The sequence below is a fragment of the Mytilus californianus genome, unplaced genomic scaffold (assembly GCF_021869535.1).
Source record: "Mytilus californianus isolate M0D057914Y unplaced genomic scaffold, xbMytCali1.0.p SCAF_1, whole genome shotgun sequence".
NCBI classification, from domain to species: domain Eukaryota; kingdom Metazoa; phylum Mollusca; class Bivalvia; order Mytilida; family Mytilidae; genus Mytilus; species Mytilus californianus.
Genome location: NW_026262581.1, coordinates 67,429,008 through 67,447,595, shown reverse-complemented (window position 1 = coordinate 67,447,595; position 18,588 = coordinate 67,429,008). Strand labels below are relative to the sequence as shown.

The following is an 18,588-nucleotide window of genomic DNA, read 5'->3' as shown; positions in this document are numbered from 1 at the left end:
CCATCAAAGAGTTGTCGCAAGTTTTATATTTAACATCAGAGATCATCGTAAAAATCATTCTGAATACGCGAGGTACCTAATCCAACCTGACGCGGCTGTAATGATTAATGTATACATCCCACACTTGTAAGAAAGGGTTTTATGTTGGAATCGGACAATTCCAGGGATTATTTTATTTCTTAACGGCCCAACTTAACTCGTGAGATTGATTTAGTATTTGAACAAATTAAACTACAGTTATAGGTTTTTGAAGTAAGACTTCGTCATATTTCTGTAGGAAGTATACTTACATAAAGAATATATATTTATTACTCATCTGCTTACAAAGATCGTCCTACAATTTTAACCTATAAAATTTATTCGTCGTCATGTGTTGTGAACGGCATTTTTTACATGTGTTCTACCTGATAAATATAACAATATCTGACTGAAATCTGTGATACCGCGGTTGTAAAATAAACGCATCCAGATTATGAAGCAAACTGAGTGCTGAACTTTATATCTTGATCGGTCGTGCAATTTGCTTTAGACATCCGGTTTGTAGAAATTGAGAATTGTAATAGTATTAGGTCTTTGTACATAAAACACGGAGAAAAAATTATGTACACTCCCAAGTAATAAATAAAATAGTCGAGCCTTAACAGATAATTTCAAATGGTAGCTGTATACAATTTTCTATTTACAACTAAAATCCAACAGTCCTTTTAATTGACTTGTGCAAGAACTACAGACAATAACATATTTTCAATAAAGGTGTTTTAATATCTTCATTACCTCATTCTATTAACAGTCATTTATTTCAAATCAAAAGCAAAAATAAATTCAGCAAAAAATATTTGGTGACCAGTCAGCGGTCTCAGTTCACGTGTTGCTTTTCTTTTTTTAAAGAAAGCAACTTGTTTTTTTTTATTTTTTTTTGTTGTGCATGTTCTGATTTTGTGTCATGGATTGATACCCAAAATCCTTTGTTTTTTCTATTAAATACACAAATAATTAAGGTATAATTATCACAAATGTATATATAATATATAGTGTAAAGAATTTAAATTATATTTAAAAGCTATAATTTGTAGTGGAAAAGTAGATTGCAGTTATATTCACAATGGTATTGCAAAAATAACATGAACCATATGTTTCTTCAAAAACTCCCACAAAACAATTATTGTTATTTTACAAAAGAAATGCATCAACAAATTGTTTACCTTTATAAGAACTAACGACTCTTAGTATGCATGTAGTTTGTTGCTGGCAGCGAGAATGGAGGTGAGTTTTTATAACATTACACGTTATATAGTTTTTCTTCAGCAAACCACGGTGCTTATAGAATGACCATGTATTCTTTTTCACGCAAACGTAAATAAAAAGGATACACTTCAAACGTGAGTAAACCTTTTGACAGGAAATGTGATGAAAAGAAAGACGAAACAATTGTAGAATGTTGAAACCAATTCAAAATTGTCAACTTGCAGGTAAAACTATTTAAAACATTTTGCAAAATTACCCCCGCCACCTCCCCCTCCTTTGCCCCCTGCATCTTTATCATTATATTCTAAAGCTGTAACAAAAGAAACTTTTGTTTGATTGAAACAAAAATGAAAAAAAAGGAATATTTATTGTATGGCCACTTGTCTTTTGCTGAATATCATATTTCGATCTCTATTTGTCTTTTTATTTCTCGTTTTCTTTGGTTTCTCTTTTCTTTAAATAAATTTTAAATCTTCTTTTTTCATATTTTTTTTTGTTGTAAAATTGAGTTAAATATATGCAATAAATTACTATTTTGCATAAAACCATGCACATTTGGGTATTTTGATGAAATAGCTTTTGTTTCATATGATATGTCTCTTATATTACCAAGTGCTCATTTTCTCCTTCCAAGAGGCGTAATGAACAGTTCATTTTCCGAAAATTTCTAATTAAATTTGTTGATTGCTTTGCTACATGTATTACAAGAATGCTGTTGCAAGTAGAGTAGAGACAGTTAACAGTAGTTTCATATGAGACAGCTAAGCAAATTTGTCAAAAAAATATGAAATTCACGATAACCTAAGTTTGTTTATTTGTTTGTTGATGATTAATGACACCTTCAGCGACCTTAACTATATCCAATCGACCAGTTTTAGTTGGTGGAGGAAGTCAGAGTATTAGACGCGTTATGAAAGGGGTTTAAATACTGCGCTGATGTTAAATACTAATACCGATACAAGATTTAAGTGTGGACTTTCTCAAAATGCAATTTCATTGAAAAGTATCCCGGCGTAGTATTATTAGTTATCTTCTGAACTGAAACTAAAAACATTTTTAATTGTAAAAATGAATATACTGTAAAACGCGGGGTTGGGAGGTAAAATACACAATGTAACAAAAAAGTTATGACCGTTTAATCTATGTACCCCGCTCATTTTCATTGATATACAACTGAGGTGTAAAAGTCACGTGATGACCGCTATTGTTGGATATGTACATCCTGAGGCGCAGACGAATGGGCGTATGAATTTTCAACAACGGTGTAAAATTCCGTACACCCCTGATAACACAAAGATAACGAATTTATTTCTTATGAACAATTCCTTTACCCATTTTTAAACCGGGATGTAAAATTGAAAAATGCTAATGAAAAATTTCCAGTGTAACATTTTTTCAACGTCGATGTTGCTGCGCATTGTTAAATACTTTTTTCTTCATTTTTGGGAAATTCAGAATTTTTTGTGTTCTTTCGAATTTTCGGGAAAAAAAATTTATATATATTAAAATTTTTTTTAATTCTTTTACAAATTTTTGTCTTCAAATTTATTAATTTTTAATTTTTTATTTTTTTTTTTACATTTTTTTTTAACATTTTATTTTTTTTTCTTTATTTTGGCAAAATTTTATTATTTTAAATTTTTTGACAAAATTTTATTTATCCCGGGGTGAACAAGGGTGGGGTGTTATTTACACCTGGGTAATTAACCAATCAGATTGCAGTATTTATGCTGCATAAGAAATAGAATAGTTTACCTTTGTGGTGTGTTTGATACAACATGAAGCGAACAGTTAACGTCGACTCCAAATTTTAAGACGTGCATTAGCCTTACGTAGATCTTCATACATTCATACATTAATTTGTATTTGTTTGATTTAAGAGTGCAACACAAAACATAACAAAAATATATGTAAGAGTCAAGAATGGGAATGACGGATTTTACAACCACAAGTCCAAATACTTATATTTAGCGATATGATTAGAAAATGTTTAATAGTTAAATAACTCAGTTTGTCTCTTCACAATAGATATGTCCTATTTCCGTTGCAAAATATAGTTAGCATGCATTTTGTGTCCTGTGATACAGGGACGCGTATATATGCGTGGCTTAAGGTGGTACCCAACACCTTGACTAATATTAATTTGGCTCGTTTAATTTTCATAAAAATTTGACAAAATGTTTACTTTGACCCTTTGACAAAAATATAAAAATTTCAAAAAATTTGAACCAACCACTTTATCAGAAAAATTTCATTGGTTATATAGCAATTTGACAAACACTAATTTTGATCATTGAGAAGCTTAATATTTCCTTAACAATACAACGTAATTAAAACGTTTAGCTGATTTTTACAGAGTTATCTCCCTGTAGTGTTAGGTACTACCTTAAACAAATCAGTACTAATCTGAACTCATCGTTATATCTATATATAAAAAAGAAAATAAAAAGTGGACACAAGTGGATACAGTGCTATTTCTATATAAAACTTTAAGAAGCAGGGGCTACAGTAGAAGGTTGTCTTGCTGCGCGTCGTTTTAATGTTCAAGAAAACCACTTTCCATGAGCTATATGTGATTCGTTTTGTCTACTACTTTCTGGGTATGAATGCAATGAATGGACAGAGGGACAAAAGAACGGACGGATGGACCAATTCACCCATCACTATATACCGTCCAATTTAGAAAGTGGAGTGTATAGTGAATCTAAGGCGAAACAAAATGAAGCAAATCGAAAAAAAAAAATGCCCGACATATAATACAGCAGACTTTGTTTTGAAAGAGGTGAAAATGAATATTCCATTTTCAAAATAACCTCCTGACCCAAAGATACTAACATTAAATTCTCCATATGAAAGTTTAACGCCGATTTCAACAATATCTTAATGTAATCATGGTGTTCTGTTTTGTTGGTGGAGGAAGCCGTGGTAACAAGAAAAAAAAAACAACTTTCGACCCTTCACCGAAACGTAAATTTAATATGCTTGATAATGTCAAAACGTTGTAATCTTTTAATACTTAATTCGATAACCTCTCTTTTCCGAAAAACTAACTGAATGATAAAAGTTGATAGATGGAAAATGTCCAAGAGAGAATCACGGACCTTCGACAGGAAAACTGGCAATCATTGTCAATTAAGATCGGAGTCGAACACACCTGGTCAACTAACAACCTCAGACAATCAGTATTCTACTTCGTCAAAATTATCTCCCCATTACGCCACCTAATGTTCTCAATCATAAAATGGAAACCATTGTTTAAAATCGAAAAATGTATCCACATAGCATCATTACGATCCTTGTATGCCAGTTGTATTTTGAAAACAAATGTATCTACTAGCTATTAAGCACCGTTTAATGTGCTTTAAACCCTTTAGTCAACTTAAAACTATTGTGTGGTTGGTTGTTAGGGGGAATTTTCGAAAATTCAAAAACACAAAAACAAATCTAATTTAATATTTCATGGAAAGGCTGACTAAAAATTTTCAGAGGTTGAAGACGAATTGCCTAAGAAAATACGCACAAAAAAAAGTTTTTTTTTTTTGTTTTTTTTTTTAAAGAAATGCAATTTTTAAGATCCACTTGTAAAGTCTGACGTCAAGGGTCTCCATTGAATATTTGTTATTCAAACACCTACTCTATTCTTATGGCTCATTAGAAAGGTACTCCACTTGATCCATATATGTCATTCTTTTAACACTGTGAGTATTTGATGTTGTAGCAACATGTAGCCTAAATATATAAAAAATATTAGAATCTGAAGCGAACTTGATAATGTATCAAATATTTATGCTTTGTACGTTTTCAAGAAAAAATAGTCAACCCAAATACGCCTGAACATTAAAGGTGTACTAGACTTTCTCTTTTTGATTGCCCATTTTTAGGATTTTTTTCCAAAAACTTTCGCCGAGGGCAGAGATGCAAATCAATGCTGTAAAAAGATCAATCGTTTAATGTACATGCATACTAAGAATCGTAAGTTCTTATAAAGGTAAACAATTTGTTGATGCATTTCTTTTGTAAAAAAAACAATATTGGTTTTGTGGGAGTTTTTTAAGAAACATATGGTTCATATTATTTTCGAAATGCCATTATGAATATAACTGCATTCTACTTTTCCTCTTCAAATTATAGCTTTTAAATATTATTCAAATTCTTTACACAATATATTATATATACATTTGTGATAATTATACCTTAAATGCATTCTATTTGAAAAAGACAATTTCTATTTTTTTTCAAAAAACTGTCGCCGAGGGCAGAGATACAAATCAATGCTATAAAAAGAATCAATCGTTTATCTTTCTGTGGAATTGTTATCGGCGGAATTTATGTTTATACACAACAAAGATTCACATGTTTTTGCACCTACCACAATCGAATGTTTTGTAAAAATTGTCTTTAATTCGAAAGTTTACAAATATCTCGACGCTCCATACGATAATTTAAGTAAAAACACGTTTATAAGATGTATAAAATCCTAAATTATGCACCTACATGAAACTTTTAAAGCCCATAGAAACAGATGTAAACAATTCAAATATACCAACTAGGCCTTTTTTACAATCTCTAGTAGAGTTTCATTTCTTTTTTTTTAATTTCAACTGGATATCAGCCTGCAGAGGTGACAAACTAGTGATCACTGTAGATGGACTGCTAAGATTAATTGACCCCGCGTAAATTTTATGATACTTTCATAAGTATATGTTTACACATGACATAGGCAAAATATCTTTGTTCTTACTGTGCTCTGGATAATGCACAGCTAAGGTGTGCATTAACTACCGCAGATTTACTGCACAGTTCAAATAGCGGACCCAGGCATAGGGGAGTAATTCCATTAATAAAAGTTTGACTATTTTAGAATTAATCATTATATATTTTCCAATCAAAGGGGGAGTACGACCTCTTCGCCTCCTCATTTTGAATCCGTAACAGACCTGCAATTACGGCATAGTTGATCAATTAATAACTTTGTTGTTTCAAATAATGAAATAGAAAGTGCTTCTCGTTCCTTAGAACACTTTAGTATATTATGTGTACAATTTAAAAATCTAAAATCAGTGTTTCAAAGTTAAACAGGATAAATGTTTTTGGTAATTTCTTAAAATATCCAAATAGCTGAAACCTGATTTGGATTAGTTTGTTCTCAGTGGAATTTATTACGACTTTTTAAATATTAATTCCGTTTAAGTGAACATTTTGAGATCGAATTTAAGGAGGTTTACATTCAATTATATAGGAGCCAAAACAGAAAAAAATATATTAGTAAGTTGTAGATCAATCAGACTTCGTTTAGATGGGACATGTCTTCAGAATGAATAAAGATGAAAAATTATGGGGGTAAAGGGGGACGAGTTAAAGATTGAAAAGTGGAACGTGATTTGCTTGTTTACTTTGCACTATAGAGTTAAGTACATCTCTCTTCGATTAATCTTCCCCTGAGCATATTTTTGAGGGAAAGAAAAGCAATTAAACTATACTCCATAACCCTTTCATTTATGATTTGTCATACACTGATTTAAAAGTACATCAATCGGAATTTAAAATGCAGTAAATGTCGGTTAAACGCCAATAAGATAGCAATTTAACGACAAAAACCACATATGCAGATCTAGAGTGCAACATATAGTGTTCAACAATACTAAACAATATGTCAAGTTCTATATCGTTTATGTCGGTTCAAAACGGCTCACTCAGAGCTCATTTTGTATTTTAATTTATCTTGCCGACTTATAAAAATAAAATTTATTTGATTTGATTTGATCATCACACTAATTTTCATAAAAATGGTAAATAAATTTAATAGAAACAACCAATGATCTGCTATTAAAACACAATTTTCCAAATACTATAACAATTTAGGAGAAAGCCTGAATATAAAAAAAAATTATAATTCAAAAGTTACAAACCTTTTACTACTTAAGTGCGTATTTTCCACTTTCTTTACCCTACAATAAAACCTTCCCAGGAGCCGTGGATTGAATATCGTCCGAATATTTCCAAAACGTTCGTGTAACTTGAATTGATGGCGTCATGTGTTAGAACAGTTATTGACCAATCAAATCGGTATTTATCATTTAATCTGCACGGTCGGGATGACTCATTAACCTGAACTCCTACGTCATTCGGGTGAAGTAAGGTCACCCTAGCCGTGCAGATTAAATGACATATACCAACTTGCTTGGTCAATAACTATAACATAGTGCGTTGCAGTTCATGTGAATACTGTTGTCGATGTTGTTGTTGTTAGAGCTGTTAATTTATATTTTGTATTTTTTTATTTTATTTTCATAGATATTGTTAGTTCTAACTATCCAGCTGATTATACTTATTTCCATCGTTTCAAAATATGGTAGCGACGCAAATATCTACCAAATGCCACTTCCTGAACGTTTGGTGTCCTGTTTAAAGAATCGAACCTATGGTGTCAGTCCGACAGAATATCCAGGTGAAGATGTAACTACATTTTGCGTTCAGGAGCATCTATGGGTTGATTCAAAGAAAATATTCCCGTATGAAGTTACAGAGGACACATCACGTTGGGTTTTAAGATTGTTTGACAAAGGTCGTAAGGAGAAAGAAAACATTTTGAGGGAAAGAAAGGAATATAGAATGTTAACAAAAAAAGAACGGGACGATTATCATAGGGCTGTACAATTATTAAAACAAGACAAGGTATGTTCTGCGAAACGATCAAATGTAAAAACAAACACACATAAGCATCTTACAATCTACATTCATTAGAATCAAGTTGACGTCCTATACATATCCACTCTTTGTGGAATCTGTTCATTCAGTTAACGCATTGCGATTTTAATTGTTTTTAGGAAAAGCGATGGGAGTTTTGACTAAACATTTTTTTTTAAATTACGAAGGTATGGTATGGTTGACAATAAGACAACTCTCCACCAAAGACCGAATGACATAGAAGTTTACAACTATAGTATGAATATGCAATCAATGAAATAAAAACCTTAAGGCGAAGAAAAAAACAACAACATCAAGCCATAAAACAAAAAAGACAAAAAGAAAAACGAATGTTTACAATACTCTAGAATAATAATACAAAATGAACCTCAAAGAAAGGGAGATGATGGAGGGGAAACACCGATGCTAACCTGAAAGGTAAAGGAGTTTCTTCTCCAACTATGACTACCGTCGTGTTCCTCATGCTAGAAATCCGACAATACGTTGCATTTGGTGATAATTATAAACAAGGAAAGCAGAACTAGAAGTACTGTTGCATTAGGAAACGCATTTTTATTTTATGTGATTTAACATGTCTTTTGATTTAAGAGTTGATATATGTGCCCTAGAATGGACAGTTCACCGACTCAGCTAATATAACTTTGTTACTAAGTACACTTTTGTATTGTGAATATACCAAAAATGTAAAATATCTGTGTCACAGATGATCACAGATATGGAACAATATTGTAAATACAATCCCGGCTATGTTTACTCGAATAGAATAATGCAAAGAATCACCAAATCTATACTTATCTTGGTTACGGCGGATGACACTGGTCGATCATGAACTGTTTGACCTTCTGGATCCCCAAGTTCACTAAAGTTGTGTTTTAAAGGGGTACATATTGTTTGTACTTGTTTTCAATATTATATTGTGTGCTTTATTTCAATTTGTGTGTAGTTTATTATTCCCATTCTATCTGACATTTCACTTCCTCTTGGTTTTGAAACTGGATTTTCCAATTGCTCCTGTTATTGAGCTTAAGCTTATATTTTTTGTTGTTTCTTTGCTGATTTTGTAAAATCTTGATCTTCAATGACCTACTAAAGATTTTGGACCTTGATTTCCGATTTCGTTATTCTTTTGGAAAAGACTTCCATTTAAACCATCCCTTTCCTGGTTAAAATAGAAATATTGCCTTCTTTTGATCTTGTTCTTTTATTGTTTTATCATACTTATCATTTTTGTTTGTTTTTCACAGAGTGTATTGCCCAATAAATACGATGCTATAGCAAATTTTCATCGTGGAGACTCTATCAGAAGTGCACATTTTGGTCCAGCATTCCCCGGATGGCATAGAATTTTTTGTTTGATGTAAGTATTAGAAACTAGAGTTAAAAATTGTATCTAGGTCGCATTCCCAGTGAGTATTGAAACAAGTAAAACCTAATTTTTTAACATTAGATATAAAGTATTAATTCGTAAAAACGCTTGAAGCTATTGAATAAGGATTTGACTGCATGTCAAACAATTTGAATTTATTCTTTATTTCAAACATATTCATTTTCAAACCATTGATGTGACACCAGCCTATTCATTAATCATGGTTTCTCTTTCCATTATTATCTTTTTTTTATAAATTGATCACTAAAATATCATATTCAGATGTTCCCTTTACAGTGGGAAATATAGCGACAAAATATTACCTCCCCTGTAAACACTGACATCTAGATCTTCTCAATGTTTGTCCCATTTTAGCAAGGACGCTATCAATTATGGATTCACGGAAAAACGTCTTGGTAAATAGTAAAAATAGAAATACCTTTTTTTTTAATGTAAATTGAAATAAAAACAAAACTTCCACTCAGTGTTATCATTTTCCTCCTTAAGTAGCAAACAACGAGTGCAGCAGGCTAAAGATTTGATTTGATTTTTGATTTTTGGTGTTTTAACGTCACTTTGAAGCACCGCTTTTGGGCTATTTCGTGGCGGCCAGTTTTTATTGGTGGAGGAAGCCGGAGTACCCGGAGAAAACCACCGACCTTCGATAGGAAAACTGACAATCCTAGTCAATTAAGATTGCAGTCGAGTGCACCCGCACGAGCGGGGTTCGAACTCAACCTCAGCGTTGACTGGCTAGTGATTACAGTTGTAACTACTTAGACCACTCGGCAACCGAGGCCCCAGCAGGCTTAAGATGTTTGGAGTAAAATTGGTTTAAAATGTTGCTATGCGAATAAATTCCTGGAGTACCAACTTCAATTTTTTTTTTTACTGTCTGTATACCTCTCTGGAACATGCTAATTATTCGTATATATTGTAGCAGGAGCAATTCTGCTGGAGATTAGGGGATGCGGACCACTTGTTCTAGTTTGTGAACTGATTTAAACGGAGACGATGGATGCCAAATGTAAAAGCGCTATCTAAATATCTAAGTAAATGAAAACCAAAAACAGTGAAAACAATATATAATTTGTTCAATAAATACAACTTTTATCTTAAAATCTAAATAGTTAAGAAGTAGAGCTTTCAATGACTTCAATATTTACTGGTATTAAGAAGGCGTATGCACTAACCTTAAAAGGGAGGATTGGAACAGCACAGCTTTCCTACGTTGTTTTTTTTTCTTCATTACGTTGGACTGAACATTAGTCTTCAGACAATTCAACATAATAATTCCAAACCATTTATATAAAATGTATAAGTTTTTCAAAGAAGGTTATAAATGATTTGCGACGATGCAAAAACTAAACTTTAGAATATAAATGAATATCTTTAACTAATGAATTCAAAATATCAATATCTATTCAATTTAACAAATATATACTGAATAAGCTTCATGTAAATTATTAAATAAAGAAATATGAAATTTTATAGTTTTAAACAAGGGAATAACAATTACATAATTATACGTACTGTCTGTTACAATATATGATAATGATAATTATATGCACACTGTGCCTAAACTACCCCGGCGAAAAATGTTTGGACTCAATAGTATCTAATGTCCGGTACGGTGACGGACAATCAACAAACAGAGAAAGGTAGGAATTCTGTTTATTTATATGTTGTTTTAATGATATTGAAAAATATACATACACATATAACTATTTTCGATAGTGTGATGTAATATTTTCTACCACCGTTCTAGATTTATGAAAAAGGCACATCAAAATGTTGAATTGAGTGAACCCTGCCTCGAATTTGTTTAATTTCTCTTTAAATTGAGCACATTGTAGAGGGAGGGTGGGGGGTCGGAGGGGTCCTGATCCCGAAATCCCGGGCTTAAAAACATGAAATCCCGAGGTCCCGAATTTAAAGAAATTTAAATCCCGACATCCCGAAATTCGAAAAAAGAATTCCCGGATCCCGAAAGGATCAATCCCGAAACCCCGATCTTAAAAACAACCGATCCCGAAGTCCCGTAAAAGGTCCGACCCCCCTCATTGTACGGAAAGAAAGGTACGGAAAGAAAAATATTAACACGGAGATTAAGACTTGTCACTATGAACACCTCAATATTTGCATGTCTGTGCATGAAATGAAAGAAGTGGGTCATGTCAAAATTGAAGCACCCGGTTTTGTCAATGTGTACGACCCGGTTTTGTCCTTAAATTTCACAAAGTAGACCCGGTTTTGTCATAGAAAATAATGTATAATCGCATGACGAAAATTAAAATATGGCGTTCAACAGCAGTTAGAACAAAGCAAATTTCAATTTTGTTTTGTATATATAAAAAAAGGAAAAAAATAAAAAGAAATGAAGGTTTTGAAACGGAATAATTTTTTTATATCAACTATGTAAATTTAAGTGTTCAAACTTAATAAGTGTACGGCCTTGAAAATTTAAGGACGCACATTTGATATGTGATTTTCTGGGACAACAAGATGGTTATCTAAGTGTTCCGCTCTACTTAAAGGGAAGACAGTATAATCGTTTGAAAATAAGTATTCTGAAACTAAACGTTCATTATAAAGCAAGAGAATAAGACAAATGTATGTGCATGCAGAATCGCCCAAGAAAAGGAATTTCCATGCGGCGCAAAGGATCACAATAATAGTGCGTTAAAAATCTGTTTACCCCTCCTTGTTACAATAATACTAAGTATAAATTAGTATAAAAGTCTTAGGCCATCCGGAAATTGCAATGATGATTATTTGATTAGTAATTTTATAAATAAACGATGTTTTATCTCTCTATTTTTTTTAACATTAACAAATTCTTTAATGCACTAGTATCAAGTTGTTAACAACTGCCCTATATAGTACAACTTTTATATATAGGTCTATCTCTTCATTGTATAATGATTATCGTACATTGACAAATGTTCTATAATTTAAGCAATTTGGTCAAGTTTAAAATTGCCAATATGCAAGGGCGGACCGAGGCCATGATTTTTGAAAGGGGCGTATTCATAAACGGATTTTATACCGCCGAGCGTAGCAAGGAGAACCTTTTTTTAACGATTTTATGCTAAATAAAAGATCATATATAAATCGTAAAAAAACATGATAAAATAATTATTTCTAGCCACCAAAAAAAGGGGGATCGGCGTACTCCCTCTACCACCTGGATCCGCCACTGATATAATGTAACTATATCGTATACCATCATAAAATTTAATAAAAGACGAAAAAACAGAGACAGCCGCCAATCACATATTTACTATAGGGGCTCTGTAATCAAATGAGTTAAGCCTTTTCCAACTCACTGAATTTTATAGTTTGTTTATATTGTGCTGTTATACCATTTTTTTTCTTGTGTTTTTTTTTTTTGGAGGGGGGCCGGGGGGGCTTACACGTTCAACCCCGCCATTCTGTATGTGCCAGTACCGAATTCAGGAGCCTGTAAATAGGTTGTTGTCTTTTGTTGCTATATATCATACATGTATTTGTTTTTCGTTTTTTATTTTGTACATAAGTCTAGGTCGTTAGTTTTTACATTAGTTTTTTTTAGTTATCATTTCGGGGCCTTTTTTAGCTTGCTATGCCGTATGGACGTTTCTCATTGTTGGATGCCATACGGTGTTCTATATTTGTTAACTTTTACGTCATTTGGTCTCTGATGGAAAGCTGTCTCATCGTCATTTTTCACGGGCTAAATTGCCAATTAGGTTTTTCTACGAAGACGAAGACGAAGATATTGGACGTTATAATGTTTCAAACCAACTTTTATTTATAAAAAGAAATAATTCTTTCATGCCATGCTCAATGCTCATTTTACATAGGTTAGCAATATATTTGTTAAAATTTTTAAACCAAGCGTTAGCCAGATATAAAATATTGACAAATAAAATGCCTACCTATGTTAAAATGAGCGTAGAGCATGGCATGATAGAATTATTTTGTTTCTAATAGGGAAATTTAGAACTTGTGTATTTCGAAGCGGACATAAAATACACGTTCGAAAGGCAACCATTTTGATTTGAGATATCCAAAACGTTCTAATAGATATAAGAAGATGTGGTATGAGTGCCAATGAGACAACTCAATTCACAAGTCACAATTTGTAAAAGTAAACGATTATCGGTCAAAGCAGGGCCTTCAAAACGGACCCTTTTCTCTCACTGTCCGTCAATGGATGAACGAATGAGTAAATATATTGTAAACATAGCGTATAGTGTAGTAAAGCATACTATCCTTACTCTTTTGATAAATTGATATGGTAACACAATCATTCCACATCTTATTTTTACATAATTACAGTAATATAGAAAACAAACAAACATTTGTGAGATGTATTTCTATTTACAAGTATCCATCTGATGACTTAAGCCTTTTTCAACTGATTTTTATAGTTCGTTCTTATATTGTACTGTTAAAACCAATTTCCCAGGTTAGGGGGAGGGTTGGGATCCCACTAACATGTTTAACCCCGCCACATTCCGTATATATGTACCTGTCCCAAGCCAGGAGCCTGTAAATCAGTTGTTGTTGTTTGTTGCTGTGTTACATTTTTGTTTTTCGTTCATTTTTTTGTACATAAATTAGGCCGTAAGTTTCCTTGTTTGAATTGTTTTACACTTGTCATTTCGGGGCCTTTTATAGCTGACTATGTGGTATGAGCTTTGTTCATTGTTGAAGGCCGTACGGTGACCTATAGTTGTTAATTTCTGTGTCATTTGATCTCTTGTGAAGAGCTGTCTCATTGGCAATCACACCACATCTTCTTTTTTATATCATAAGGAATTAATGTAAGTACATGCTATAAAGTATTTATTTCCATTTAAACTTAGTTCGAAGATAACTTCAATAAGGTATACATATAGCATTAAAAAATGTCTACTCCCTATTTCGATAAGTTCCCGTTTGAAATATATTTTAACACATGTTTGTATTGCAATAACATCTTTATAACATCTTTTTTGACTCACATATTTAATTTCTTCCGATGGGCAATGTTCAGATCCGTGCTAACGTAGCTTTTCATAAATTTGTGGTTTCAAAACAAAACAAAACCGGGTCCTATACTGAGACAAAACCGGGTCCTTATGTAATAAACAACATTGACGAAACAGGGTCCTTCCATTTTGACATGACTCCTTTCTTCGTTCCATGCACAGAAATGCAAATATTGAGGTGCTCATAGTGACTAGCCATTCAATCTCTGTGTTAATATCTTTCTTTCCGTACGTTTTTTTTCCGTACAATGTACACAATTTAAAAAGAAATTAAACAAATTCGTAGGAAGGTTCACTCAATTCACCATTTTTATGTGCCTTTTTACTTATTTCTCCATTAATCTAGAAAGGTTGAAGAAAATATTACATCACACAATCGAAAATAGTTATATGTGTATGTTTATTCTTCAATGTCATTTAAAAACAAATAAATAAACAGAAATTCTATCTTTTTTCTGTCTGTTGATTGTCCGTCACCGTACCGGACATTAGATACTATTGTGTCCAAACATTTTTTGCCGGGGTAGTTTAGACACAGTGATGTAGCTAGATCAGAGAAAGTCAGGGAAAAAAAATTCAAAGGAATCGTTTAATAAGCAGCAGAGGTTGACATTTTTGAAATTAAGTTACTAAGCGAAATCAAACAGACCTTATCTCGATGTAAACGTTGAATGTGGATAGATCGAGAAGATCGTAAATACTTGTACAAAACTCGAGACGACCTTTTCTCAAAATTGTATACAAAATAGTTGAAAGATACCTACTTTAAAAAAATAGTTATCTTTAATTTTTTAACCTGCACAGACAGACTTTTAAAGGTTTTTATTCACGAAAAGACAATAGTTCTCTATTGAATGTACATGTGACAAGAGCAGACCGGTGTGCTCGATAACTTAGGTGTGAAAAAATAAGCATGCTTTGGGAAATTGTAACATGCTAAGGAGTTTTTGGAACACTCAGAAAATTTGTGACCCGAAAGATCTTTCCATTTTGTATGTACATGATTTTTTTTTTTTATCAATATGCTGCAAAGATTTGCAGTTTTTAAATTTCAGTTTCACAAACTTCTAAAGCAATTATCTCGATAAATGCTGAACATAAAACATCGTGTATTTGCATGTATATTTCTAATAACACAGTTTAATAAATAATTTCTTTAAAATGTACAATTATTATTTAGAAATAACTTTTGATCAGTATCGTCACCGGTATTGTTTTATTATTGACTTTGTCGACTCTATCATAAGAAGAGTGAATTTTCTTTTGTTTTCTTTCACTGGATATCCCACTGTTTATTTGTTATATTCATTCAGTTTAAATTGTCTTATTTACTCATTTCTGTTCACGAAATCAGGTAAAAAATGTAACCACTAATGTTTGCATTTTTTCTTTGTCGTCACTAGGAACCAAACTCTCTCTTTCACGTCATTTATATATACCTAATATTAAACGCATCGACGAAACCTCTCAACAACGAATTGGTAAATCAAACATGTAACTGTATATCACTATAAGCATGCTGTTTCTATGAGGGGGAAGTAGTGGTTGATATTTCAAAACATATTCAGTGTGAATTCCAATATGAAAACACGGCGATGTGGCATGACTGCCAACAAGACAACCATCCAAAGTTCAAAATGACATGGATAAAACAATTATATTTCACTGTAAGGCCTTCAACAGTAAAAAAAAACATACCGTTTAGTCCGCTATTAAAGGCTCTGACATGAACAATGTGACAAAATGCACGAAATAATGAATTCTCTCTTTTTCTATACATTATCTTAACAAATGCATAATTACTACGATTGTAAATCGAGATGAGGCTTAAACAATGTTTAATCCCAGAAATTTTGAAACATATCTACTAAAAATTCGTCACATCAACATTTAAATTAATGGACACATTGGATAAGTGTTGGTTCATTTCAAAAGTACAATTCACCCTCTGGGCTCATGGTATCTTTTAAACAAATCAACACTGATGCATTGTATCTCCTTTATTCTTACTTACTCAGTCTTATGCACTCAATTCTATGTCTAAGAAGAATAAGGGAAACTTGTAGCGATAATCGTATAAACATAAATCATATGGCACAAATTGAACAGATATAAACTATATACAGAACATTCTAAATGCAACTAGCTTTTCTGTACGAAGCAAAATTTGGTTTTACTATTTTTTCTCTTTTTTCTCTTTTTGGTTGTCCAGTAACTAGTAATACTACAATGAGTGCTTTATTTTAGATTTGAGGAAGCGTTGAGAGAAATCATTCCTTCTGTTACCCTTCCGTATTGGGATTGTACTTTAGACAGTGAAATGGAAAACCCCGAGGATTCTATCATATTTTCAAAACTATTTATCGGAAATCCCGATGGCTTAGTGACCGATGGACCATACGCAAACTGGCATCACGAGGAAGGAGGTCCTCTAACTCGCAATGTTGGAGCAGTTGGTCGACCAATGAATAAAACAGACTTGGAAAATGTATTGTCTAGAAAATATCAACATGAAATTCTAGATCCTACCGCCAAGGAACTAAAATATAACTTTGAAAGAAATCATGGAAAAAGTCATGCCTTCGTTGGTGGTAACATGGCGCGTTTGAGATCTGCTGCTGAAGACCCTATATTTTTCAGTTACCATGCATTTATTGACTGCATATGGGAAAAATTTCGCATGCAACAAATGATAAATGGTATTGACCCTTCAAAGGACTACCCAAACACAAATGACCCGTTACATCATCCTTACAGGCTAATGGACGGATTTATACATAAGAATTATACAAACATAGATGGTTATAGTCATCACTTTACTCGGGATATCTATACTTGTCAGGAATTTCCGACATGTAGCCCAGATTATCCAGACTGCGGATCATTTTGGTTATACTGTGACCAGACAAAATGGGTATGCGTCTCAAAGAGCTACAAAGAACATCTCAACCATTTTGCTTCTACCCCTGTAGTTCTTAATACAGTTCAAAACAGATTTGAGATAAACGGGAAGGCCGACATGGACGCTTGGGTATATCTAACTGTTAAAGTATATGTAACGCGACCACCAACAGTTAACTTCAAATCATATGCGATACATGATGGCAAAGCATCAAGCAGTGATGTTTTCTCTACATCACATTACAAAATAATGAGCGAGAAAATACATCCAGGTAATCCAAAATCTTATTCAAGACGTAGTTCTAATGGCTCTGGGATGGAAAAGATATTCATTCAAACAGATGGCTTGAACTACGACGGAACGTCACTAGAATACGCCATAATAGACGAAAGATTTGCTATGGCAGAGGCAATAACATATGTTCCAGTGAAAAAACCCAGCTTAGGCGTAACAAAAGTTCTTCTGACAGCATTTGATTCCGGTGGAAGATTGTGCAGACCGTTCTGTAAGTCTTCCGATACAAATGAGTTCGAACCATGCTCGGGTGCTATTGCCATTGATTCAACAAGTCCTCTGATGTATGGGAAAACATATGCTAATAACATCCTAAGTCGATATGAATTTAAACAGGATTTCCCATACTCTCACGATCGAGGTATATTTATTATATACTTTTGCGACTTTCAAGAAGTTTGGCCATGGGACATTGCTTTGAACAAAGGAAGCTGCTAAAATAAAATAAATGTGAGATGTATAGCACTTTTTATAGTATCTATTAGTAAAAAAAAGAAAGACCATACCAGTGAGGCATTCAAGAATCATTAGCCGAAGGAAAACAGACAACACCATGGTCAAAGGAATAACAATGAAAAGACAAACAACAGTTAACTAAACACAACACAAACCACTAAAAATGGAGCAATACCAAAACTGGCTCCGAAAGGGTAAGAGGTTCCTGTTCTACTATAAAGGACAACTGTCATAATAACTGCTACTGGTCATGAAAAATCTTTTCGATAGTCTAATATATCTTGAATTTTGTGTTGACAAACGTATAATTGGTTTATTATGTACGTACATCATCTATTCGAAATTTCAGTGATACTTGGCCTGTACCATCGAACCTGTCATGAATAATTGTCGATGTTTCTACTTTGTTTGGATGTTTCGTGCCATATTATCGTATTGTTTTCATCTGAAAAAAGTATCGCATTTCTATTACAAAAAATCGCATCTGATAAGTTTTTTTCATAATAAAAGCATATCGCTTTTCTATTAGAAAGACGTCGCACTCATATAAGAAAAAGTAGCCTTATTATCCTTATACAAGTGATTATGACGTAGAATGC

General features: G+C 32.8%; 1 protein-coding gene across 1 annotated transcript; it reads left to right on the top strand.

Annotated features, from left to right (window-relative positions):
* The first annotated feature begins 1,206 nt into the window (after positions 1–1,206).
* On the top strand, positions 1,207–17,993 carry LOC127706823 (uncharacterized). The gene is made up of 4 exons (XM_052211524.1): positions 1,207–1,263; positions 7,540–7,920; positions 9,198–9,310; positions 16,585–17,993. The coding sequence occupies exons 1-4, from the start codon at positions 1,258–1,260 to the stop codon at positions 17,969–17,971; spliced, it is 1,887 nt and encodes a 628-aa protein (XP_052067484.1). The 5' UTR covers positions 1,207–1,257; the 3' UTR covers positions 17,972–17,993.
* The last annotated feature ends 595 nt before the right edge of the window (positions 17,994–18,588 follow it).

Bases quoted from the DNA above. Each gene is read 5' to 3' on its own strand.
- LOC127706823 (XM_052211524.1), top strand. The intron at 7,921-9,197 runs GTATGTTCTGCG...TGTTTTTCACAG, and splicing joins AATTATTAAAACAAGACAAG to AGTGTATTGCCCAATAAATA. The intron at 9,311-16,584 runs GTAAGTATTAGA...GCTTTATTTTAG, and splicing joins CATAGAATTTTTTGTTTGAT to ATTTGAGGAAGCGTTGAGAG.